The sequence below is a fragment of the Neophocaena asiaeorientalis genome, unplaced genomic scaffold (assembly GCF_003031525.2).
Source record: "Neophocaena asiaeorientalis asiaeorientalis breed wild unplaced genomic scaffold, Neophocaena_asiaeorientalis_V1.1 scaffold240, whole genome shotgun sequence".
In the NCBI taxonomy this organism is placed as follows: Eukaryota; Metazoa; Chordata; class Mammalia; order Artiodactyla; family Phocoenidae; genus Neophocaena; species Neophocaena asiaeorientalis.
The window spans coordinates 5,941,810-5,969,197 of record NW_020185331.1 but is presented as its reverse complement, the minus strand read 5'-3'; the positions used below and the strand labels follow the sequence as shown (position 1 = coordinate 5,969,197).

Genomic DNA, 27,388 nt, shown 5'->3' with positions numbered 1-27,388 from the left:
ATCCAGCCACCTGGCCTCGGTCTCGCCTCGCCTGGTCTCTACCCCTGGCATGGAGGGGGTCCCTGTGATAACGGCAGGCACCGCGGGCTCTGCCAAGGCTGAGGGAGCCGCAGCCATGCCGCCCCCGCCTCCCGTCTCCCCTCCTGCCCTTACCCCGGCGCCCGCAGCGGGTGAGGAGGGCCAGCCGCCACTGTCCGAGGCGGGGGCTCCCGGCTGCTCGGGCTCCCGGCCCCCTGAGCTGGAGCCGGAGCGCAGCCTGGGCCGCTTGAGGGGCCGCTTCGAGGACGAGGACGAGGAGTTGGAAGAGGATGAGGACCTGGAGGAGGAAGAAGAGGAGGAAGAGGAAGAAGAGATGAGCCACTTCTCGCTGAGGCTGGAGGGGGGCCGGCCCGACTCCGAGGACGAGGAGGAGGTATTGATGGCCCCTGTTTGACCACGCCGGGCCTCCTCAGTTAGGGCCGGGTTCCCCGCTCGCCGCTGAAACCTTTGGCACTTGAACGGACCCTCACCTCTCCTTGCGCTGCCTGCTTGTGGCGCGGACCGGCCTTCTGTCCCGGCCCGGTTCCCTGCCGACTCATATTGTAACGTTTCTGCAGTCCCTTAAGCTCTCTGGGTCCGACTCACTCATTATTGAAGCTACTGCGTGCCAGGGATGTAGGCGCCAAGGGTACCGGCCTGCTGCCCTCCAGGAGCTTACAGTGGGCCAGGGAAACAGTCCATTTCTACAGGGTGTTGTGAGGATGGGAAACCCTTCCCCACCTAGTCAGTCTCTAATTGGGAGATTTTTTTTTTAATGGGGCAGCGCATACTTCATAAAGTTAGACAATATACCTAGTTACTCAGAATTAATATTAAACACCAGTATCTGGAAAGTTTGTCCATTTCGCGATAATTCATATAGTAAGATGCCCCTCATCTGGCAATATACAGTATCTCCAAAAGAATGAGATCTTTTCGGAACATTGGTTTATATTGTGTTATTGTAACTTTGATGAGAGTGTTTGAAGGGTTGGAGGTAAGGTAACATGTTTCCATGCTGCAAAGTAAGCTACACATTGTTGATAATAAAATTTGGGGATTATCGCTTAAGAATTTGAAAAGGCAAGGACTTGTATTTTAAAGCTATTTCCATTGCATTTGCAGCGCCTGATAAATCTCTCTGAGCTGACCCCATACATCTTGTGTTCCATTTGCAAAGGTTACTTAATAGATGCAACTACCATTACAGAATGTCTTCATACATGTAAGCATATAGTTCATCATATTTCCAAATAATATGTTGATTTTTTGAAATGTCTTGAAAGTATCCTAATTTCAACATTTTTTTTTCAACAGTTTGTAAAAGCTGCATTGTAAGACACTTTTACTATAGCAACAGGTGTCCAAAATGCAACATAGTAGTACATCAGACACAACCTCTTTACAACATAAGGTAAGAAGAATATATAAGTAAAATTTATATTTTAGGTATACTTTTTCTGAAAGCTTGAAATTGTGTAGTTGGTAATAAATTCTTGACCTATCTCAAAATGACGAGAAAGGGAAATACATATTCTTTAAAGAAATACATATAGAGCACTTACTGTGTACCAGGCACTGTAATATCCACTGGGAACTTTAAAAAAAAAAAAAAGGCACAGATCTCTTTTCTTGAAGATTTTAATTTCATCAGTCAAGTTGATGAGTCTAGTTTAGGCTTATCCTTTTCTGTGTATCTAGAATGCTATTTTTAAAACTAATACCTGAAATAACTGGCCTCTTTAGAAAAGCCTGTCTGTCATAGGTCATTGTGGCTTATTAAATTTTCAGTTCATGCTCAGTTTCCTAAGGGAAGAAAAATGCTAAAGGTGACCTGCTTTCATTTGTTTAGCAAATACTATTATGTTTTTACTACCTTCATAGAAGAGTGTTTTGCAGATGATACACAGAATTTCAAAATACAGTCTCTGCCCTCAAGCTCACATTCTTATTAAGGGAATAAGACCAGTTCACATGGAACAATTTAGCAAATAGTTCAAGAGTCTATAATTACTTGTAATTATGACCACATACAATTACTTGAGGTTCTCTCAGATGAGAACCATGAGTGCTACCTAAAAGTAACTCAGCTCTGAGAAAGGAGATAGTCACCCCTAAGAGAAAACAGTTACTTACAAAGAACATCATTCACTCTGTACCAAATGCATTTTTCTGAATTCTGAGGTATTCTCCATCCTTTCCTTTTATTAGGTTGGACCGACAGTTACAAGACATAGTGTACAAATTAGTGATCAATCTAGAGGAAAGTAAGTTTATTTTATTACATAGTTGTGAATCCCAGAATCTCTTCTGACTCTGCTAGTTACATTTTAAGTGTAATTTAGTCTGTGTTTTATCATTTTTTAGGAGAAAAAAAGCAAATGCATGATTTCTATAAAGAAAGAGGTCTAGAAGTACCTAAACCTGGTAAGTTTGGGTGTATACCATAATGTATTTATAGATTAAAGAATACTAACTTAATAAAATTTACTCCCTTTGAGGTTCTTTTTGGTGATAGCTGGTTATTTTATGATCAAAGAGAGAGAAAGATTTTGAAGGTCATGATTTACTGTAATCCAATTTAATTATTTATAAGGATTAAAGAGTACAGGCTCTGGAGCTATATTGAGTGTGATCCTAGCTCTGCCACCTTACTAGGTGTATGACTTTGGCAAATTACTTCAATGTCTCAGTTTCCTCTTCTATAAAGCAGGGATAATCATAACACTATAAATTGTTGTAAGGATACATTGAATAATACAAAGCACTTAAAACAGTGCCTGGAACATAGTAACTGCTCAAATATTAGTTTTTATGATGATGGTAACGTCACAGTATGGAAGTTAGATTGGGTGTAAATCTTCATTCTTCCACTTACTACGTGGGTGACTTTAGGCAAATTGCCTAATCTCATTAAACTGTAATCTCATTTTCTTTACAGTTAAAGTACACAAAATTGTAAATCAACTATACTCCAATAAAATTTAAAAGAAAAAAGCATTAGTACCTATGGCATGCAATTATAATAAGGGCTAAATGAGATGGTGCATGTAAAGTGCTAAGCATGAGCCCTGAGCCCTGGCACATAGTAGTGCTTATTAAGGGCTACCTACAGCTATTGTTGCTGTTATGCTGAGCTCTCTCTGTGGCCCTGATAAACCAGCCATACATGTCTGCCTTCCATTGTGGAGTGCTCCCCAGGCTTGTCACTAATTTCACTGGCTTTGACAGATTAACTGATATTATTTTAAAAAGGGAGAGTGAGTGCTTTATGATCTTTTAAATAGTCAACATAGTTAAATTTCTGTAATTATTTTCCAAAGATCTCAGTTTATGATATTTATATTCTAACTCAACTTTTTTGTTTGGCTATCAAATAGCTGTTCCACAGCCAGTCCCTTCGAGCAAAGGAAGATCTAAGAAAGTCTTAGAATCAGTGTTTCGTATTCCACCTGAACTTGACATGTCTTTATTACTAGAGTTTATTGGGTGAGTACCCTAAACCTCTACCTCTAAACTTTAAAATAAAGAATTTTTTAAGTCCCAACAGTTACAAAATCATCCTGAACTAAGGTCATATCGAGCTTTTCTGATATCCTTTTAAAAAATAATTCTGAAATATTTAAGACTTAGAAAAAGGTACTAAAGAGTAGTAAAATAACCACTTGTATCTCCATCATCTGGCTTTTGAATTAAACCATGCTAATATGGCAGAAGGCACTTGGCTACCTCTTCCTGTTCATTCCCCCCTTCCCTTAGAGGTTAATAACTACTCTCCTAAAAGTAATGATTATCATTCCCATGCATTTTTTTATGTGTTTGCCACATGTGTATCTATTTCTAAACAATATGTAGAATTGTTTTTGGCCACTTAAAAACTTTAAATGGTATCATACCATGTTTTCTCACTTGCTTTTCTCACTTAGCATTGTATGATTCATCCATGCTAAAATGTATAACTAGTTCAGTCATTTTCACCATTGCCTGGTATTCCCTTAAAATAAATATACCATAATTTATCTTTTCTTGTACTGTGGAACACTTTGTTTCCAATTTTTTTCCTATTATAAACACTGTTGCTTTAAGCATTTTTTACGTATCTCCTTATATATATATATATATATATGAGATATTTTTCTAAGAGTGTAGATTTGCTGTGTCTTGGGATATGTTCATCTTCAGCTTTACTTGGTTTTGCCAAATTATTTTCCAAAGTAGTTGGATATCTCCCTTAATAAAAATTGCTTCTTTCAAACACTGTAGCATATGGTGTACTCCATTGTCCTGCAATATTGTTAGGCCGACTGTCATCATAGAGTTGGCCTGTATCAAACTGTAGTTTTCAAAATAATTCCATAGTTTGCAGGATAAACTAAAATGCCTTTCTTGGAAGATCTAGATCTTCCATTTTATGTCACTGATGACTATTTGACTTCTCAGTCACTTCCTCCTTATAACTCTAGGTTGCCTGTATTATTTATTTAGTATCTAGCTTGTACTATGTTGTATTTATCTCTTTATGTAGTCATCCTGTGTTCTCAACTGATATTAAGCATCCCTGAGAGGCGAGAAACCTTTCTTACGCCTCCACAGACCCCACGTAGTAGTGGTTGATGATAATGAAATAAAGATCTCTTTAGAAGAATGAGAAGAAATCATGTAATACCAGACTTTAAACCAGCAATTTCTGTTATTAAAGAATGTGTTCCAACCTAAATGTCCAAAAGGGAACTGGTAAAATAATGGTATATAGCAATGAACATGTGCTAGTAACGTATGTGCTAATATGGAACAATTGCCAAAATTCACTTTCTCAAGTGAAAAAAGCAAGATGCGGAAGAGAATATATAGCATGTGCTCTTTACGTTTTTTTTTTAAAAGTGGATGGTGGGCATATATGCATATATATATATTTTTTCCCCACAGGCACAGACCATTCCTGAAAGGACATATAAGAAAATGTTGATAGCAGTTGCTTCTAGAAAAGGGCACTGGAGTGTATGAGTATAGAATTGGAAAAAGTCTTACTTTTCATTGTATTTGACTTTTTACCATGTAACTTGATTTTTAGTAAGTCTAGTTAATTAAAATTTGAAAATTGAAAGGAATTTATATTTCTAAAAAAAATATTTTCGGGAAATGTAACCTTTTACACTAACGCACAGTTGGAACTGACAGTTTTTTTATACCTTTTTTGAAAAGTGGCAGTAACGCAAAGATGGCAAATATGTGACAAGTGTGCTACATTATCTCTGTCTGTCCAAAGGAGAAATCAATACTTAATCATGGCAGGCTTTCCTAATGAGTGAGACTTGAGTACTCTGGTCAAAGCAGTCATTACCACTTACTGGAGTTGTTACATTGTTAACACATTCCCTGCTGTAGAAAAAAAGAGCCCTCACTTGGAATAAGAAGATCTCTATTTAAGTCCTAGCTCCTTTGTTATATAGCTTTGTAAAATTGAGGTAATCGCTGTCTGTTTATTCATAAGATGTTTATTAAGGTCCTGCTGTGTACCAACACAGCACTCTGCTAGCTGCTGGGAATGTAATTGGAATAAGTCAGCCATGGCTCTTGCCCTCGTGGAAACTGTATTTTTAACTTCTCAGAACTTCAGCTTCCCTATCTGTAAAACAAGAGAATTGAACCTTATATGTTGAAGATTATGATGAGTAGTCTGTCTACGTCATAAAATAGTCTTTTATCTGTTTTCAAATGGTTATGGGGAAGAAAGCTTCCAATGTGGCAAAGAGTCCTTTTGAAGAAGTCGCCAGTCCTCAGAGTTAAATCCCCACATGTTTACTACATTGAAAAGCTTGGTGTTACCACTGAAGTCAGGCTACTGAGGGTAACCCATAGGAAGCTCTTTCATGGCAGGACGAATGGCAGGTGAGTTTTAACCTGATGCAAGTACAAGGGCAAATTTGGTCCAGCTGGTGACCCTGCTTGAATTGGATTAGCAGAAATCCTGAGGTAGGTTCAGCCCGTGGAAGTGATTTTTCAACCACTGGAATGAATATGAGATTCCCCGCCCCCCTAAATTTGGTATGCATGTTTTGTGATCTTAAGATAGTCTTGTACAGTACTTCTCCTTTTTGTTCTTCAGTTTCTATATGTAAAGTAGAAGATTATAAAACCTTAGGCAGTATAGTGTATATAGAAAGAGCATAGACTTTGAAGAGTGTAACTGAAGATATGTAACCCCTAGGATGTAGCTTAACTTCTCTGATCATCAGTTTCCATATTTCTAAATTGGGGATTATAATACCAACTCACAGGATTGTTAAAAGAATCAACATATGGTATTTCTAACATGTCTAAACTATTATCAGTATATGAATATTGAAATAATGCAGGGTCATTCAGAAATAAAGGTTAAAGTAGTCTGTGGTGCTGTAATGTGTACAATATCTGCCTAGTAAAGAAAATGGACTCACATGAAATAAGTGTATGAGAGAAGATATGGCAAAAATTTAATGCAATCTTAAACTCAGTGGTGTTTAGTAAACCAGGGAGGTGCTATCCCACTGTATGCTATGTTATCCAACTGGGGTCTTATGTTCAGCTCTAGGCATTACATTTTAAGAGAGATGTTAGTAAGTTGAGGTGTAATCAGAATAGTAAAAGGTGTGAAAACTATGTCATGTGTAGTAGCAGAAAGATTGACTCTAATTCACAAGAGTACCAAAAGGCAAAACTAGGACCAATAGGTATAAGTTACAGGGAGAAACATATTTGATTCAGTGCAAGCAAGCAATATCTAACAAAGTTGCCCACAAATGGAATGAACCAACTTGTAAGTCAAGAAGCTATCTCTTTAGATATTCAAGCAGAAGCCAGATGCCCATATATCATGGATTCTATAGAGATAATTCTTATAATGAAAAAGATATTTTATTTATTTATTTATTTTGGCTGTGCAGCTTGCAGGATCTTAGTTCCCCAACCAGGGATTGACTTGCGTCCTTGGCAGTGAAAGCACGGAGTCCTAACCACTGGACCACCAGGGAATTCCCGAGGATATTTTATTTTGTAGCTCTTAAGATATTATAACCTTAGATTTACATCTATATATAATGTGTATACATAAATTATGTTTTATGTTTGTCAGTATAACATATTCTATAGGTATTTATACTATCTATATTGTATATTAATATATTTCTCTATATTTGTATTATAAGAATACTCTAGATGATGCAATTGTGATCTTGCCTATTCTTCACAACATGATAGGGAAGAAAGAATGTGAGCTTTGGGAATTCCCTGGCGGTCCAGTGGTTAGGACTCAACGCTTTCACTGCCCTGGCCCAGGTTCAGTCTCTGGTCAGGGGAACTAAGACCCAGTGCAGCATGGCCGAAAAAACCAAAGAATGTGGGCTTTTATATGTACACCCGCGTTTGAAACCCAGCTTTATTACTTACTAGCTGTGTGACCTTAAGCAAGTTATTCAGCCTCTCTGAGCTTAATTTTCCTTATCCGTAGAATGGTGATTCTAATGCCTGACTTAAAGGGTTACTGTGAGAACTGAATGAAAAACATGCATAATATATGAAGACCTAATATAATGCCTGGTGTATAGTAGTTGGTCAAAAAAAGTTTGTTCCTTGTCTCCTCATGATATAAAAGTAATTGATTTAATCAAGAAATCTCTTTGTACTTTTAGAGGAAAAGCAAACTGAGTAAATCATGCCCAGGTGATTATGTTACAAGTAAAACAACAGGAAATGTAGCAGCTTTCTTGTAAGGACTCTATCTTGTAAACATTGCTATCAAGAAAAAAACACATTAATTCTGACAGAAAAAAAGAAGTTTTACTTTAAGCTAGAAAATGTTAGAATGCTACATGTGGGGGAAATATAAATATTAAGAGTATGCTTTTAACTCCTGGAAGTAAATATACAAAGCAATGTAAAATACTGTATAAAACTGCCTTTGCCTTACCACTAGGTGGCAGATATGACAATTAACTACATTTGTTTATTTCATAAAGGGGTAGGTGACCGTGTTTTAAAATTAAGTTGATGTTCCTCAAATATGTGTATTTATGTTATTTTTCTGTGTTATATAATTAAACATATAGTTCAAAATTGATTAATTTTGCTTTCGTTTTTCAGTGCTAATGAAGGCACGGGACATTTTAAGGTATTTTACTTTTATTTTTCATTTACTTTACAAGAGGACCCTGTAGCACACAAATTTAAGATTAGCAATCATACGGAGACTGTCTTCAGTTACAGTCTATAAAATTGGTTCTGTAAATAAAACTTGTTGAAATATGAAGTACATTCAGTAATGCTCTCTTATAATAGGTTTATGAGAAAAGAGTTATTAAGTAGGGATTTGTTATTAATTCAGAACAGTGGTCTAAGGAAAAATAAGTGAGTAATTTTTAAAACTGAAACCAAATGCTGTGTTAATTCGGTGATTAAAAAAATGTTTCAAAGCATTTTTTGCATATTTGGCATTTAGAGTTAAATATGAGCTTAAAATTTCATTTGCATGTAACATCTTTGGTTGAAGTTAGCCTGCCCCAACTTGTTACTTCAATCATTTACTGAAACTTTAAAGGTAAGAATGAACTCTTTTGTAACATACTTAAGTTCAGAGTTGTCTTAAAGGCTTCAGCATCACAGGTGCCATTGTACACAGTGTTGCTCCTATAGTATGAATCATCCAGGAAAAGGTGACTTTTTTAAAAGGGGTAAATCAGGCCTATAGTTACTTGGGATTATAAATATATAAGGAAATAGTTGACTTTGATCTGGTTAGATTTTCAGTGACTTTGTCAAAGTCTATACTAAAATATGGGTGGGGCTTCCCTGGTGACGCAGTGGTTAAGAATCCGCCTGCCAATGCAGGGGGCACGGGTTCGAGCCCTGGTCTGGGAAGATCCCACATGCCATGGAGCAACTAAGCCCATGTGCCACAACTACTGAGCCTGCATTCTAGAGCCCGTGAGCCACAACTACTGAAGCCCACGCGCCTAGAGCCCATGCTCCGCAACAAGAGAAGCCACCACAATGAGAAGCCTGAGCACCGCAACCAAGAGTAGCCCCCTCTAGCCGCAACTACAGGAAGCCCGTGCACAGCAATGAAGACCCAGTGCAACCAAAAAAATAAATACATAAATAAGTTAAAAAATAAATAAATAAATGAAAATAAATTAAAATAAAACACCTAATAAAAAATAAAATAAAATAAAATATGGGTGAATTATACCTGGTTGGGCATAGTGTTTTGTTTTGTGACTATAATGGCTTAGGAGGCATAGGAATTGAATTGAAGCATAGGAATAAATGAGTACTTTTCTGGATGAAGTATATTATAGGTTTTTCCCAGAGATCATTGTGATGGAGGGAATGCAGTGTTAGGTTTGGTAACTTTTTACCTCTTCTAAGTTGTAAGATAACCAAACTTATGGTGATTAACTTTAGGAAGTCCTTTCATAGTGTACTGGGTGGGAAAGTAGCATATAAGTTTCTATATGGGACAAGTGTAGAGTCATATGCTCCTAGAGTTCACTGAAGACACCTGTCCAGTGACCTGTAGTAGCCAGACGAGCCAACAGAGTGTAAGAATGTCGTGAAGAAAGAACTAAAAATTAAATTAAAATATTAGCCTATTGCTTCCGCGAAAGCACATATGCGCTTAGAATATTTATGTAGTTCTGATCCTCATACATCAAAAAAATATGACACTACCACCTATGAAGTGTTCTTGCCAAAAGAAATGTGAAGCTGATCATACCCCTAGATTACTAATTTACAGGAAATCCAGGGGACACAGGAACTTATTAAAGAATATTATTAAGAATATAATTTTAATAATATTAAATTATTATCTTTAATAATATTAAAGAACTTATTAAGAATATATAATAAGCCAAATCTAGACAGTGGAAAACTGCAGGACAAACAGTTCTGTTTCTCCAGCAAATAAAAGGGAAAGACGTAAAGAGGGAACATGTAGATAGAACATACTGATTAAAAGAGACTCAAGGGACATCAGTGTATGGCGTTTATTTGGATTGGATTTGAAAATAAACTAAAAAATTTATGAGATGATAGCCCCAGATTTTAAGTAACCCAAATATCCATCAACTGATGAATGGGTACACCAAATATGATATATCCATACGATGGAATAGTATTTGGCAATAAAAAGGAATGAAATATTGATACATGCTACAACCTGGATGAACCTTGAAGACATGTTAAGTGAAAGAATCCAGGCACCCAAAGACCATGTTATATGATGCCATTTATATGAAGTGTCCAATATAGGCAAAAGCATAGAGAAAGGAAGTAGGTTAGTGGTTGCCAGAGGCTTGGGGGAGAGGGGAAATTGGGAGTGATTACTAATTGGTAAGAGTTTCTTTTTGGGTGATGAAAATGTTCTGAAATTAGATAATGGTGATAGTTTCACAACTTTATAGATGTACTAAAAACCATTGAATTGTATACTTTAAAATGGTGAATTTAATGGTATGTGAATTATATCTCAATAAAGCCGTTAAATTTTAAAAAACAAGCCAAGATCCAATAGAAACTTCGAATAGAAGCATTATTTGTAGTATATTTAGTGTATACATTTGAGAGTACAAAAATATATCTGATAAAAATAATATATGCATAAATTAGAATTTTAGCTTGAGTCCATCACTGGTTATTACATTTTGTGTGTGAAATCTTTGTTTTATGTTTATTTTCTCTGTAATAACAACCCTAAAAATAATAAAATTATTTTCTACTAGGTAAGAAAATTGAGATGGTGAAATTTATACATTTACTGTCTATTTTCTGATATCAAGGAATTTTAAAGTATGATAGTGGTATTATGTTTTTAAAAAGAGTTCTTATTTTTTAGAGATACATACTGAAGTATTTACAAATGAAATGATGTGTCTGGGGTTTGCTTCAAAACAAAACTGGGGAATGGGGGCCAGTAAGCAGTTGGGGTAGGAAATGGATGGGGTATACTTAAAACAAGATTAGCTGTGGGTTGATAAAGCTAGGTTTATAGAAGTTTATTACACTGTTCTTATAGTTTTGAGGCACTAAGTTTTCAGTGTTAACTAATGATACTGATGTTAGTTTGCAGGCTTATGTCTATAAGAGGTAATGAATATATTGTTTTAGAAACAAATGATCGTATTTCTGCATATTTTGACTATTTTTATTTTGCTAAAACAGTCATTTTAAAATATTTTCTTAGCTAACACATTGGCAATCTTAACATTTTTCTTTTAATTCTGTATTTATAAGGGAGTTCTAGCTTTTGATATTATAGCTCAGCATTCTCTACTACTTAAAAAGCTGTTTTTATACCTTGTCTTTTATTTATTGTTCAAATAAATATGTCTGACTAGGTTGATGCCTAGTTAAACTATTGACCATGTACACTTATGGCATGAAAATCATAAAGTCTGTTTGTTACATATAATTTAAAAGTGTTTCACCAAGCAGTCATATAGTTCAGAAAATTTTTTCTTTCACTTTTAATTATGAAAATGTTTAAATACACTGAAGAGTAGACAGAATAGAACCTCCATGCATCCATCACACAGCTTTGCCAATTAACTAATGACCAATTTAATTTCTTTTATACCTCCATCCACTTCCCTCCTTTCTTTTTTTTTTTGGCCTTGCCACACGGCTTGTGGGATCTCACTTCCCCACCAGGGACTGAACCCGGGCCACAGCAGTGAAAGCGCCAAATCCTAACTACTAGGCCACCAGGGAATTCCCACACTTCCCTTCTTTCTTTCTTTTTTTTTTTTAAATTTATTTTTATTTATTTATTTTTGGCTGTGATGGATCTTCTTTGCTGCATGTGGGCTTTCTCTCTGGTTGTAGCGAGTGGGGGCCACTCTTCGTTGGTGCACATGCTTCTCATTGCATTTGCTTCTCTTGTTGCAGAGCATGGGCTCTTGGTGCATGGACTTCAGTAGTTGGGGCTCACCGGCTCTAGAGTGCAGACTCAGTAGTTGTGGTGCATGGGCTTATTTGCTTCCTGGCATGTGGGACCTTCCCAGACCAGGGGTCGAACCCGTGTCCCCTGCATTGACAGGCGGATTCTTTTCTTTTTTTTTTTTTAATTTATTTATTTTTAATTTTCATTTTTGGCTGTGTTGGGTCTTTGTTGCTGTGCACGGGCTTTCTCTGGTTGCGGCGAGCGGGGGCTTCTCATTGCAGTGGCTTCTCTTGTTGCGGAGCACGGGCTCTAGGGGCGCGGGCTTCAGTAGTTGTGGCTCACAGGCTTAGCAGTTGTGGCACGTGAGCTCTAGAGCGCAGGCTCAGTAGTTGTGGCGCACAGGCTTAGTTGCTGTGCGGCATGTGGGATCTTCCTAGACCAGGGCTCAAACCCGTGTCCCCTGCATTGGCAGGTGGGTTCTTAACCACTGTGGCACCAGGGAAGTCCCTTCTTTCTAATATTATTCCGAAAGAAATCCCTGGCATTTTGCCATTTCATCTGTAAAGTGTTTCAGTACTCTTAAAAGATGAGTCTCTTTTTTTAATGACCACGTAGCATACCAAAAAAAAAGTTACAAAATGTCAGTGTTGAGAAAGATAAAAATAAAGAGACAGACCTATTCTAGATTAAAGGAGATTACAGAAACATGACAACAAAATGCAGTGTGTAATCCTTCATTAGATTCTGGATTGAAATAAGAACAACTTGTAAAGGACATTATTAGGACAACTGGAGAAATTTGAATTTGGACCCATTTAGATAATTGCATTGTATTAATGTTATAAATTTCCTGATAATTATATTGTAGTTATAGAGGAGAGCCCCTTTATTCTGAGATGATAACTGCTGGTATATGTAGGGGTTAAATATCTCAATGTCTGCAAGTAACTTAAATAATAAATGTACACGTATATACACACATATTACATACATTGGAAGAGGTGAAGCAAATATAGCAATGTTAATCATTTGTAAAGTAGGTGAAGGCTATCTGGATCTTCATTTACTAGTGTAACTTCTTTGTAAGTTTGTGGTTTTTCAAAAGGTTGAAGGTGGTGAATAAAAAGAAAATAAGTTTCTTACCAAATATCTAGTCAGTGTACAAGTTTTTATCTCAGCCGTAGTGGGTGTTTTGTTTTTTTAACATCGTCGTAAATCAGGATCCAAATAATGTTCACACATTGTGATTGGTTGATAGGTTTTCAAATCTGTAAGTTTTCTGTTTCTTTTTTCTTGCAATTCATTGTTGACAAAGCTGGGTCATTTGTGCTATAGTTTCCTACAGATGGGGTTTTGATGTTGCATCTCTGTGCTGTGATTTAATGTGTTCTTCTGTCCTCTGTCTTTCCCATAAACTAGTAGTTAAGTCTGAGTGTTAATCAGACAGGTTTGATTTGAGGGGACCAAGAATACTTCATAGTCGGTGGTGTTTTTGTCCATCTGGAGGCACATTAATGTCTGGTTGTTTGTGTCTTTGTGTTGTTAGCAACAATTGGTACTCAGTGTCTCAGCCCATTAACTTAATAGGGTTTGGAAAATGATGCTGTCATTCTGCCTCCTTTTATTAAAATACTTCAATAATGAGGAACTTCTATTTGATTAGCCAGTGGTACCATTCATATAGGAAAGAAAGAATAAATTACAAGGTTCAAAATAATGTTGGTTCATTAGCATGCTCCAGTCCTAATCAATTAGGTATTTTTGATTTTGTTTTTACTTTAATATGAACTCATGCATTTAAATATATTTGTGGTTTAAACCCCTTTTAATTATTATCTTTATTGATGTTCAAATTGTCTTATCATAGATAATCATGGTCTATAATAGCTTCCTTGCTATCTCATATGACAAGATGTTCCATGCTCAACTCGTACATCTCTTGCCCCAGACACAGAATCTGTCATTTCTCCAAGGTGTCTTTTGGTGGTATTTCAAATTCACCAACTGGTTGCTAGGGATTTACCTTGTGACTGGGTTGGTAACTATTTTCAGTTGACAGAGGTAGGAATTTTTTCAAGGTAAAATGAGTTGATACCATCTTTTTAAAAGATACTGGGTTGGCCAAAAAGTTCACTTGGAAAAACACGACCAAACTTTTTGGCCGACCCAATATTTTTAGTGGTATGCATTTTCTATAGTCAGAAAATAACTGAATGTCTCTTAAATCTCCCTATAGATTCTACCTTATTGTTTCAACTTTCTTCTCAAATTGACCTGTGTTATAGATGGTAGGGAAGATTGCTGTGCTTACTTTCAAAGAAGTAAAATTCTTCTGTGGAATTTTTCTTTCCTGTTTATATGCAGATGGTAGGAGGCTATTAGATGCAGCAGGGAAAAAAAAATGAGTTGACCATTTAGGTGAGAACCTGCTTTGTAGCTTAAGAAAAAAAAAAGGCAAAAAACAAAAAAAGCAAATTGTTAAAAAAGCTGGATCTGAATTATATCGGAAAAAAATTCTGTTAACTTGTGAGCCTGGGGTATGAAGACTAAGGTTAACCACGTGAGAAGCCAACTTTGAAAGCCAAGGCCAATGTTTTTCTTTCAGTTACTGGCAGATCTCATAATTCTGTTCTGGGTGGTCTAAAAAGTACAGTATTGATAACTTTAGCTAAGTTGGATAAACACTTGGGGGTGAAGTGCTCACCAAGAACTAGAAATGATGAATATTGAATTGTCCTCTGTTGGTATACCTGAAGCCTACTATTGAGATGGTAAGCCCCAGAAATTAACCTTCAGAAATGCACCGATTGCCAGGCAGGCATCTAGCTAGATTACCCAGAATAGCTTCTCAAGGCACATGATGGGATTCTCATGCTAATCAGGCAGTGCCACCTACAATGCGGTACCTTCATCAAGACTTCACCTGGAGCACTGCTGTATCTGCTCCTTAGTGAGAAAGACTGCCTTAGATTTTCAAGATGATTCTTAAACCTGCGTTTAAAGAACACGAACCTTTGCCATTTTTGTCTAGATTATATCAGTATCCATGATGACAACTAGGTCCTCTAATTAGATTCCTTTACATAAAGAACAGAATAAATCAATACACTAGTAATAACTAAGTACTTACTATGTGCCAGGAATTATTAATAGTTATTTACGTATATTAACACACTTTCCTTATGATAATTCTATGAGGTAGGTGCTATTAGTATCTCTGCATTAACAATACGAATGGGGAAATGGAGACACAGAAGCGTTTAGCAACTTGTCCAAAGACTTGCAGCTAGAAAGTGGCAGAACCAGTGTTTAAACCCAGGCAGTCTCTGGAATATCTGCACTTAACATGCTATCTGCTGCACTGTGGTAGTAAGGGTTAGATCTATTGTTAGGAAAGTTCTTAAGAAACCAAATTACAGATAAGAGAGCTGAGTGCTGTTACATGGAAGAAATGTGTGCCTAACCTGCCTGGGTCCTCTTGGTAGCAATTCTGGGCTCCCTCTCTGCTAGTGCTAGAAAAACATTGTTCACATTTTCCTAAAAGGTACCCTTTTAGTTCTTATTACCCCAGCTTTTCATTTTTATTAATAGTAGTATCCTTAAAATTGCCTCAGAGAGAGAGTGGCTAGGTAAGCATTAGTTTCTACTTTAAAACCCTATGGTCTCTCTACCTATCACCTTAGACTGTTGGATCAGATTCCAGCCATATACATCTAGATGTTAATCTTTTTTTTTTCTTTTTTTGCGGTACGTGGGCCTCTCACTGCTGCGGCCTCTCCCGTTGCGGAGCACAGGCTCCGGACACACAGGCTCAGCGGCCATGGCTCATGGGCCCAGCCGCTCCGCGGCATGTGGGATCTTCCCAGACCGGGGCACGAACCCGTGTCCCCTGCATTGGCAGGCGGACTCTCAACCACTGCGCCACCAGGGAAGCCCCGATAATCTTTTTAAAAAATTTTCCACTTTTAAAAGAAAATTTCAAACTCATACAAAGGTAGACAGAATAGTAAAATGAATGCCCATGTACACATCACTTAACTTCAATAATTATAAAATCATGGCCAATCTCAATTCATCAATACCTTTAACACTTCTCTTATATAATCTTGAAGCAAATCCCAAACTATCATTTTATCAGTAAATAATTGTTTGTTTCTAAAAGATAAGGATGTTTTATAAAAACATAATAATGAACTATAATTTTTATTTTTATAACTTGTGTCTGAATGTGTAAAGCAGCTTTTTAAATATTTATTTATTATTTATTTTGGCTGCACTGGGTCTTAGTTGCAGCATGTGGGATCTTTGTTGTGGCATGCAGGATCTTTTTTTTTTAAATATTTATTTATTTATTTGGTTGCACCGGGTCTTAGTTGCAGCACATGGGCTCCTTAGTTGTGGCGTGAGAACTCTTAGTTGCAGCATGCATATGGGATCCAGTTCCCTGACCAGGGACTGAACCTGGGCACCCTGCATTGAGAACATGGAGTCTTACCCACTGGACCGCCAGGGTAGTCCCAATACTATCATTTTTAAAATTTACAGTAATTCCTTAAATATCCACATGCTATTTAAATTTCCTAGATTGTCTTATGAAAATTGTTTTAAAGATTTTTAAAAATCAGGATCCAAATAAGATCCATATATTGTAATTGGTTGATATATCCCTTATTTATAGGCCTTGTATCTTTTTTAGTCTAGTGGTTCCTCCTCAGCCTTGGTTGGTTTTTTTTTTTTCCCTGAAGTTTTTTTGTTGAAGAAACCAGGTTGTTTGAGACATTGAATCTTGGATATTTGCTGTCAATAAATTTTACTCTAAGTTTTATTCTTGATGAGGAAGTAAAACAAATCAGTAAGCCATTCTATTAAAAAAAATTGTTCACATACTTTTTGGAGAGGTGAAGCTAAGCAGGAATTCTTTTTTTTCTTGTTTGATAGATAAATTAACTCAAATTTCATAGTAATTTTTCTTTCATAAATCTATTGAATTATCTTTGCTATAAAATGTACTTTAAGGTTTATACATTTTATGTATATTTAATCTGAAATTGGTTTGTTTGTTTACTTTTGTAGCCATTGGAAAAGAAGTTTGTCCGAGTTTCAGGAGAAGCAACTATTGGACATGTAGAAAAATTCCTCAGAAGAAAAATGGGTCTTGATCCAGCTTGTCAGGTAGAGTATATGTGTGTAAAAAGACAGGAAGTTGTGAGATTACCTTTAACATATTGAAGAAAGAACCGTCTCTAGGATTTCATGCAGTGGCTTTTGTTTTATGACATTGTAGATATTGTAAATGTTAATTGAATATTGGTACACAGTGATCCCCACCCCCAAATTTAATCACATTTGACTTGCTGCCATTGGTGACCATCTATGGGTGTCAGAGAAAAGCTGAGGGTGTGAGAATGATTAAAGAGCTTCTAGAGCTTCAGCTCCAGCTCTTTTCTTTTTGATAGTAGAGCAAAAGTTTACTTTTCCATCCATTCACTTCTCTTCAGAGGACATCCTTGGATTTATCAATGTTTAGCTCAAGACACCTAGAAAAGTGAAACAGCTGTCTAATATAGACTCTGTTAGTTTCCTAAGGATTGAAAAAGAGCTCTCATTATAGCTATATAATACTTTCTTGTTGTAAGATGGAAATCTCAAACCTCATGTATTGTTGCATATAAAGTGTAAGTAAACTCATAGTTTAATAATGTGGGCCAGTGAAAATGCACGTTTATGTAGCTCTGCTTTTTCATTAGTCAAATTTAAAAGGGGTTTTTGTTATTCTCCATCATGTGTAAAATTTTATAGAATAATTTTTATCTAAAATGTCTATTTGCTGTAGATCTGAAATTTTGCTAATGTTTTTAGTATCAATATCTGCCGGTACTAAATATATATTAAGTTCAATTAAATGTGATTTCTTTTACTGACTTTGACATAATGCTAGCTGTATCTCATGGCAACTGAAAATTGGAAATGACTTATCTATCACCTTGTAGCCAAAGCATACTTGAGGTTATTCTTAGCCTTTTGGTTAGAAATAGATAGCTGTTTAGGGACTCCTGAACAAAGAATTGTGAGTAATCCCATAATAGTCTATTATTTCTAAAAGCAGAAATCAGAAGACTTGCACCTGATTATATAGAATAAGAAGTGGCACCCAAGAGGGCTTTCTTTAGGATGTGGATTACTTCCTCTGTGGCTAGATATTGATCAGAGCCATTTATAAGTTTCACACTGGTGTTTTAAGAAATTTGGTTGCCAAAGCTCTAAATTGGTTTTATTGTGTAAAAATTTGGGTTTATTTTTTCCTCCTATCACAGAATTCAAGGCTTTTAACATTTTGAAATAAAATGATGTAAAATTTGTTTCAGTCTTTAATTTTGTGTCTCAGCTCTTCGCTCTTTAGGTAAATATTTTTTTTTCTAATTCAGGTACTATATAGCTGGTAACATTCATAAATTACTATTTCACCAAAATGTTAAAATAGTGGAACAGAGAATTATCAAATATGCAGACCCATTTGTGACTAAAATTGTTTAAGCCTTCTAAATCCAAGAGACAGTAAACAAGAGTTACTTCTAATATGAACAAAACATTGAGCTAGTTAACCATTAAACAAAATAAAATTCTTGGTCAACCCAGTCACTTGAGCCTTCTGTGCTGACCTTCCTTAAAACCATTTAGTCCCAAATAGAAAATGTATTCTTTGTTTACAGGTATGTGACCTTCGTAAATGGTTATTTACTAGCAGGAATGCATGATTACTAGGGGACTGTTAAATGATAAAATACCTTTAAAAGTATTATTTATTTGTGGCAGATAAAAATAAAAAAGGAAGACAGTTCTGAAAGATAAAAAAAATGTAGACGTGTTCTTAAGAGATTTAAGTTAATTCAAATCAGAAATCAATAATTATCTGAGTAGATTTCTTTCACATAAGAGAGCCCAGTGCCTCTGGATCACCATGGTTGATTTAGTGGTGTTTTGAATTTATTGCTGTCTTATTGTATCTTGTTTTTTAATAACTCTTGTGTTCCTTTGTACATTATTTGACCTTCAGACCTTATTTTGCTTTTTTGAAATGATTACCACATTGATCACTAAATATTCTCTATATAAAAGATGTGGTAGTAGATTTTGTTGTTAATCCTACCATAATTAATTCCGTCTTAAAAGATAGGTTCGTTTTTTTTTTTTTTAATAAATTTATTTATTTGGCTGAGTTGGTTCTTCGTTGCTGCGCGGGCTTTCTCTAGTTGAGGCGAGCAGGGGCTGCTCTTTGTTGCAGTGCACTGGCTTTCTCATTGCGGTGGCTTCTCGTTGCAGAGCACAGGCTCTAGGCGTGCGGGCCTCAGTAGTTGAGGCTCACGGGCTCTAGGGTGCAGGCTCAGTAGTTGTGGCGCACGAGCTTGGTTGCTCTGTGGCTTGTGGGATCTTCCCGGAGCAAGGCTTGAACCCGTGTCCCCTGCATTGGCAGGCGGATTCTTAACTGCTGTGCCACCAGGGAAGCCCAGGTTCCTTTTTTCATTATTTAGTATATGACCTTAACCCTATCATTGAATTGTTTCCAAATCATTTTTCAGAGACCCTAACATGTCATATGGTGTATCCCTACCATTCATTTACTATCTATTGGTACTAAATTGAGCATCTATGTGCTTGGCCTCCAGTACAAAGATGAGACAGAAAATGCCACCAGGTGACTCAGTTGTGTGGGAAAGATACAAAAGTAAACAACTGAATGACAATAGGTTATGATGAGTGCCACAAGAGCACAGAGTGAATGATTTAACTCTGGAGAGGTCAAAGAAAGGATTTGAAGAATGGATTTTTTTTTTTTTTTTTTTTTGCCAGACAGACAAAGAAAAAAAGAACTTTCTATCAAAGAAAAGTATGTATGAACAAAGAGGAATGAGTGTGGCACTGGCTCAATCAGTGAAAAATCCTGTCTTGAAAGCTTTAGTGTGATCTTGCTTTTAAAAAGATAAGGGTTTTTCTTCCCTTAAGACCATCTTCACATTACGATTTCTGCTCTGAGATTCAGAAATACCGTAGTTATTCTTCCTAACTAAGACTTAATACTCCAAAGGGTAGAAAGATTATGCAGAAAAGAGTTAACAAAGCAGTCCTGAGGCTGCTGCCTTTAGAAGGGCTGGCTTACAAGGTTGGCCCTTGCCTAGAATCTAGGAAGTTGGCTTGTAAAAAGTTCCCTGTGCTAATATGAAAAGTTACCTAACTATTAAGGGTGCTTCCCTGTACCTAGATTGTACAAACAATGGGTCTGTGATGAATAACTGCTTTGCTTCTGGGAGTCTGGAATTTGGTAGTTGCTAGGCAGAGAATGCCAACATGACCATCCCTCAATAAAAACCCTAAACTCTGAGCCTCAAATGGGCTTCCCTGGGCAGAAACACTGCACAGATTGACTACATTTCCACTGCTAGAGAAAAGAGTATGTGGGTGTTATCTCCTCTTGGACTGGGAGGGAAGAGCATAGGAAGCCTGTGCGTGGATTTCTCCAGACTCTACCTACATCTTTTTACCTTACTGATGATCTGACTGTGTATCCTTGCTGTGTTGCTGTAATTACTCATAGCTGTGATCATGCTGAGTCCTGTGAGTCCTTCTAGCAAATTATCAAATATGTGGGTCATGTTTGTGGCACCCTCAGAGATGTGATTCTGTTTGAATGAACTAATTTATGAAGTATTTACAGTCCAGTAACTTAAAAATCAGCATGTAAAATGAGAAGTAGTTTAAATGTTTATCAGGAGGATGGATATATAGTTTATGATATATTCATAAAATGGAACACTGTGCAGCTATTAAACACAGAGAGCTAACTATGCATTCCAAAAGATTCCATAGTATATTAAGTTTTTGTTGTTTGCATGTATCTGTGTGTGTTTTAAAAATATGTAGAACAAAATATGTGACATGATCCCATTTCTAGAAAAACAAAACCAAAATCCCCACATGCACACATTGCATTTAGGAGCATATGCATCAAACTGTTAGTAAATGGCTAATCTCTGGGGGTTAAGATTAAGTTGAAAAGAAAATTGTAGTAACCAAATCACAAATGTATACCATGTGGTGAAGCCCACTAAGAGTGGTCTCTGGATAGTTGGATACTTAATAAAAACATAATGTTAGTTTCCAAGTTCTTTAATTTTTCATGGACCTAAGTTCTGTGCACAAGATCTGCTATTAGTGCACGAGATCTGCTATTATTGCTTTCAGGTCCTTTTGCAAACAAGTATTGCTTTGCCAACTTTAAAACTGGTAAGCATAAAACAAAAGTTGTTACTAATCGGAGGTTATTCATTGTGAGATACCACAGGGCTTGACTAACTGACCTATGGACCAAATCTAACCTGCCATCTTTTTATGAATTATGTTGTATTGGAACAGCCATACTATGGCTGCTTTCATGCTACAGTGACAGAATTGAACACATGTGACAGTGATCCTGAGTCCCACAAGCCTAAAATGTTTATTATCTAGCTCTTTGTAGAAAGTTTGCCAACCCCTCACATGCACTTATCTTTGGAGAAAGATAGACCTGGGGACAGACCTGGGTTCCGATCTGAACTTTGCTACTTACTAGCCTTGTGACCTTAGGAAAGTTTAATGTCTTTACTTCTTAGCGTCCTATCTGTAAAATGGGAATTACAATACCTAGCTCACGGGAATGTGAAAATGAGATGAGATAACATATGTCAAATATATAGTGTAACAAATGCTGTGCATAGAGGCCGCTCAGTTAAATGCAACTGCTTTTACTATTCTTACCCAACCATGCTGAAGGTTTTAGGGAAACTAACATGTTGGCAGTGCACAGGATTTTTAGAGTAAACAGAATTTGAAGGTCGGAAATCTGGTTAGGAGACGGTTTCAGTGGTTTAAGCCTAAGAGCAGCAGTTGAAAGAATGATATGAACTTAAAAGGCATGGTGAAGAAGGAAGCAGCAGGACTTGGTAACTGCACGTGAGAAGAAAGGAAAAGGAGAAATAGGAGTTAGAGCTGGTATTTTGGTTTGGAGCAAGGAGAAATTTCATGCCGTAAGCTAAATAGGGACATTAGGAGGGGGAGCCTGTTAAGTGATATGTTATTAATAAGATGTTGAGGACCTGTTCCCATTTTAAGGCAATGGGAAAGGAGTACTCAGTGAAAGAGAATATAAGGATTTGCATTTCTATTTCTAGCAAGTGAGTATACTGGAATCATATTACAATATAGTATATAACTGTACAACCATATCGTTCTTTCTAGAGCATTCTATATAAAAGTAGATTTATCTTAGAGCTTTGACCTTACTAAAAGGGCTGAAAAGACCTTGTTAAGATTGTTCCATCTGTAAAACAGTTCCCTTATTGTGTACTTTATGTCAGTAGTAGACTTTCCACTGTTGGAAAATGAGATATTCCTCATTAAGAAAATTATTCAAATAACTAAAGATTGCCTTTTTAAGCGTTATAAGCCCTATTAATCATTGTGTCATGAAACTTTTTAAAATAATAGACTTTTCTGTGCCTTCTTGGGCTGAACATATCAAGTATGATTTAACTTGTTCTCAGAGATTCAAGGAAGTCATTTTGAATGCCTGCTGTCTGTCCTGCTATGTCCTCTAATGCTCCTTCCATTTTACTTTATTTGTTAAAAGTTTCTAAAATCTTTCTTGAGAGTGTTTAATCAGTCTAAAATAGCAAAGACTAGTCTAAAAATAATTATGTTGATCTTCCTCATTTTGTCATATGGTTTTCTGAAGCAGGAAAGCAAACTTGCACTCTTATTTGCCTGTAGGTAGATATCATCTGTGGTGATCACTTGTTAGAGCGCTATCAAACTCTAAGGGAAATTCGACGTGCAATAGGTGATGCAGCAATGCAGGTAGGTCTTGGACTTTACCATATTTATGCCTAATGGACAAGTTATTTAATGAAAGAAAGATGTTCCATGTTATCAATAAAGTTTTAATAAATATTCTATAATATTCTTGAAATCATCTGGACTGTAAATAAGAAAGCTAATGTTTATTGAATGCTTACTGTGTGTCAGGCATTCTTCTAAATGATTTGTATCGATTAGCTCTCTTATTCCTCATAGTTTTATGAGATATTCTTTTTTTCCCAGTTTTAAAGATAAGGAAACCAAGGTACAGAGAGGACATGTAACTTACCCACAGTGAGTGAGTGAGTGAGCCAGGGCTCAAACCCCAGGCAGTTTGATTCTAGAGGCCTTTTTTTCTTCTTTCTCTGTCCGGTATTGCAGTAGAGCTTTGAAGACTACGGGCAAATGTATCTGCAAGGACATTTCTTTAAGAAAAATTTGTAGAGACTCATTAGGCTATAGAGATTCACATACCATTCGTTGCTCATTTGGTAAGAAGCTGTGGTAACCGTTATGATGTTTTAATTAGCCTATAATGTGAGTGGGAATATAATGTGAAATCTGATCAGGATACATGAAAACAAGATAAGACTTACAATTTTAATGAAGAGAAAGATCCAGTTTCTCCTGGAACTTTACCCTCTAATTCTAAAATCCGTTGGTGGATCATATAGATGAGGAAACTGGTGTGGAGAGATTAAGTAACTTGCCCAAGGTCACTTGGCTAGTTAGTGGTAGAATCAAGGTTCACCTATTAAAAATTTTGAGCTTAAAGCTTAGAATCTTAACAAAAGGGTAGCTGAATACTTATTTGGGTGATTATTTGATTATTCTTACATGTTTTTAGAAATATAGCACCATACCAATTGTCTACATTTTGGTAACAAATAATTCAAAAGATTCTTCATAAAATACAAAAGCAAAATTGTTTCTTGGATAAGTAAAGCATACTTAGAGATATAAACAAAACATTTCTTAAAATTTTTATAAGGTCAAACTTCAGAAATCTTAGAAAATGATTGTCTTTTTTTAAAAAAAAATAAATTTATTTATTTATTTTTGGCTGCATTGGGTCTTTGTTGCTGTTTCTCTAGTTGCGGCGAGCGGGGGCTACTCTTCATTACCATGCGCTGGCTTCTCTTTTTGTGGCTCATGGGCTCTAGGCGCTCAAGCTTCAGTAGTTGTGGCACACGGGCTCAGTTGCTCCGCAGCATGTGGGATCTTCCCTGACCAGGGCTCAAACCCGCATCCCCTGCATTGGCAGGCGGATTCTTAACCGCTGTGCCACCAGGGAAGTCCCGATTGTCTTTTTAAAAGTTAAGCTTGATTAGAAATGTAAGAACCTAGGAGTAAAATTTCAAAGTCAGTGGAGTGGGTAGAAAATATGACTTCAATTCAAAAAGTATTTACGGAGCACTATTCTAGACATGGGGAGATTCAGAGATGAGCAAGTCCCAGAACTTAAATAACCTGAAATATAATTAATTAAAGTCCTCATTGATAATAATGTTTCATGTAATCTCAGGACCTCTTAGCTAAATGAATAACATATCTCTGCAGTGGGAAAGCTAGGAGGTAGCAAGTGAGGGAGAGAATGGTAGGAGCTGAGATCTGAGCAGTTGGAATAAAACCATGCAGGACTTTATAGGCTGTAGTATGAACTTTGGATTTTAATTGAGTGAAGTGGGAAACTACTGATTGGAGAGATTTGTGCCAAGGACAAAAGAGACATAAGCTGACTTACCTTTTAGAAGATTCACTCTGGTTGGATAGTTTAAGAAGACCATGAATGGAGACATCTAACTATAAAATATAAATAATATTTATATATTTCTGTATATTTATATGGAATATAAATATAATAGACATAGAGTTCAATTTGAATTATAAGGAATTATCTCATTTCATAAAATGCGATTTTATACATGTATTGAAGTTTTGAGATTTTGAAACAGCTTGTAATTGTGAAATATAACTATATGCAAAAAAATTGACATTATGTAAAATGTAATTTGTATTCATGTAAAAATGTTAATAGGATCCTTCTGTGAGTGTTAGAATACAAATTCATTTACTTTGATTAGACTAGTTAGTCTAGAACAGGTCTGATGGTCCATGGGCCAAACATGGTATGGGACTATACTTTATTTGGCTTATTCTAATTTTTGAGTTTAAAATTCCTTTAGCTAAGCATCTGCTCTCTGGTTTACCACTGGTCTCAACATACCCTATTTGACTACATACGTGATTCACGTATTCATTTATGTAACTTTTCTGGCCTTTGTGGGCATTTGAATTGGTGAGCCCCTTTCTAGAATTCTGGTGAGTTTTCTCCGAAGTTGTCAGTAACAGAAGCCAGATTGCAGTGAGTTGAATAGTGAATGAGAAATGAGGAAGTGGAACCACGAAAAAGCTTAATAAAGAAGAAAGAGAGCGATAGCTAGCGAAGGGTCGGAAATGCAAGGCGTGCATGCCACCACTCCCTCTATATGTTGCTCAAAGTAGGCCCATTGCCCATGGCATACTTCCCCAGTGAGCCTTCCTTTTAAGCTAGTTTTCCAGTTCATAGTAGATTAGAAATAACACCTTAAAAAGCACACTTTAAAAAAAAAAAAAAAAAAAAAAGCACACTTTTAAGCAGCCTTGGTGACAGCACAAAAAATTAAGACCTGATATCAAGAGAGGAGACATAAAAAGACTCAGAAACAAGGTATCTGGAGTCATTTACTGTCAGGTTAAGTTTCCCACGACCCCAGAGGACATCACTGTGTTACAGCACAGTGTAGTTACTGTTCATAATGATGACTCTGGATATCAAAGAAAGGGTAGATTGTATTGAACAGACTTCAAGGAGGAAGTAAAATGTATGATACATTAAACGGGTAAGAGTTCCAAAATTTTCTCACTTGTTTTAGTTGTAAGCTGCATTTATGTAAGAAATAAATGTTTTATTTTCTTAGCAGATCCATGATATTTTATGATAATTGAGTCTTTTTTAGAGAAGTCCACTGCTTGGGTGATATATTAAGTAATCTGTGCAGAATGAAATGTGTATCTTTTAGTTCTTTTTGAAGAAATGTTTTGCCATAAACAACTGTGACTAACTGTGGATACCTGGTAGTTTCAGAATTTTCTTCTGAGAGTCATTAAAAAGGCACATTAACAGGGAGTGTTTAGTAATGAAGTGAGTGAACAAGCAAGTTTATTTATCTTGGACTCTTTATTCTCTTTAAATCAAAGAATTTCACATTCATGTTGGGTTATGAAAAATAAACTACCTTTGACTTGATCATTTACATAACTGATTTTTAAATAACTGCCAAACACTTTTTTTCTTTTCAGGATGGTCTGCTGGTCCTTCATTATGGACTTGTGGTTTCTCCTTTGAAAATTACTTGAAGATCCTAAGGGTATTGTGAGGAGGGAAACAAAATAAGGAGACTTCTGCAGGATTGCATCTCACCAAAGAATTCCACGGAATGTGTAATTGTTATCACTTTGTGCTGTTTGAGACATAACTTATCTATTTTCAGCACCAAGAATCATAGGATTTATAATTACAACTTGGTATTATAGAATGCATCTGTTTTACTAGAGACTATATATAAAAAAGCATCCACAGCTCAGGGGGAAATTTTTAAAGCAATGGATTTTTATGATTTCAAATACTTTGACATTGATTTTGTTTCCTAATCTTTGAGGTAAATCAGTTACTGTTTTTGTTTTTGTCTTCATTGAGCCATACCCCTTTCAAGGTGGTGGTTAGGATTCTGCTCTCTGAAATGGCGTCAGTCACCCTTTTGGAAAAGAAGTGTGCTTTTGAACTGAAGATTTAAAGCCAGTCTTTGTTAAATTACAGAATGTACCTCTTAGACAAAGACCAAAACTATGGGCCACTTTTTGTATGTTGCCATCTTATTTCGAACTTGTAACTTTTTTTTTTTTCAACCAGCAACACTACTAAAGAGATATTATTCACTTCTAAAAGGGATGGATTATAATTTTTCTGTGTGAAGAGACTGTCTCCTGTAGGGTTTACGGCCCGTACCATAAGCCTTCAGTGTAATAAACACTCCTTTAACATACCTTACAACAAGGGGTGCCTCTTTGCAACAGTATTTTTATTTTTTGAATGTTAGTTTGATTAACATTCATTTTGAGTACGTAATGTGATTGTCAGTACCTTGTAATGGCACTGCTTTTGAAAGTAATTTAAAAATTTGAGTGAATTTGAGAAGTTTACAGAATACTTGTTCATTGTTTCCTCAGTAAGTCAGTTTAATGTTCATTTTCGCATTACTTTGTCACTGGGATAAAGAATACGGGTGTTTGAGAGCTCACTCACTTGCATGCAAATATTTCAGTTTTAAAGACTATTTTGCCTAAAATTATCATTGTGATGCTTTCTAAAAGAAATATTTTGTAGATCTTATTTCACTGCAAAATTTCCAAGTCTGCATAAAAACAATTACAACTGGAGAAAGATTGGCAATGTTTTATACAGCATTTGTGAATTGCGTATAAATCTCTTCTAACATTTAATACAATTTTTTTAATAAAAATTTA

General features: G+C 36.2%; 1 protein-coding gene across 3 annotated transcripts; it reads left to right on the top strand.

Annotated features, from left to right (window-relative positions):
* PCGF6 (polycomb group ring finger 6) lies at window positions 1-27,388 on the top strand. Of its 3 annotated transcripts, XM_024735059.1 has the most exons (11): window positions 1-412; window positions 1,144-1,243; window positions 1,336-1,432; window positions 2,230-2,285; window positions 2,386-2,445; window positions 3,399-3,507; window positions 5,749-5,907; window positions 8,137-8,164; window positions 17,009-17,107; window positions 22,736-22,822; window positions 26,165-27,388. In XM_024735059.1, the coding sequence occupies exons 1-11, from the start codon at window positions 50-52 to the stop codon at window positions 26,219-26,221; spliced, it is 1,215 nt and encodes a 404-aa protein (XP_024590827.1). In that variant the 5' UTR covers window positions 1-49; the 3' UTR covers window positions 26,222-27,388. The 3 variants fall into 3 exon arrangements, with proteins under 3 accessions (XP_024590827.1, XP_024590824.1, XP_024590825.1); XM_024735056.1 differs by lacking the exon at window positions 5,749-5,907; XM_024735057.1 differs by lacking the exons at window positions 5,749-5,907; window positions 22,736-22,822.

Bases quoted from the DNA above. Each gene is read 5' to 3' on its own strand.
- PCGF6 (XM_024735059.1), top strand. From the start codon at position 50: ATGGAGGGGGTCCCTGTGATAACGGCAGGCACCGCGGGCTCTGCCAAG. The intron at 413-1,143 runs GTATTGATGGCC...TTGCATTTGCAG, and splicing joins ACTCCGAGGACGAGGAGGAG to CGCCTGATAAATCTCTCTGA. The intron at 1,244-1,335 runs GTAAGCATATAG...TTTTTTCAACAG, and splicing joins TACAGAATGTCTTCATACAT to TTTGTAAAAGCTGCATTGTA.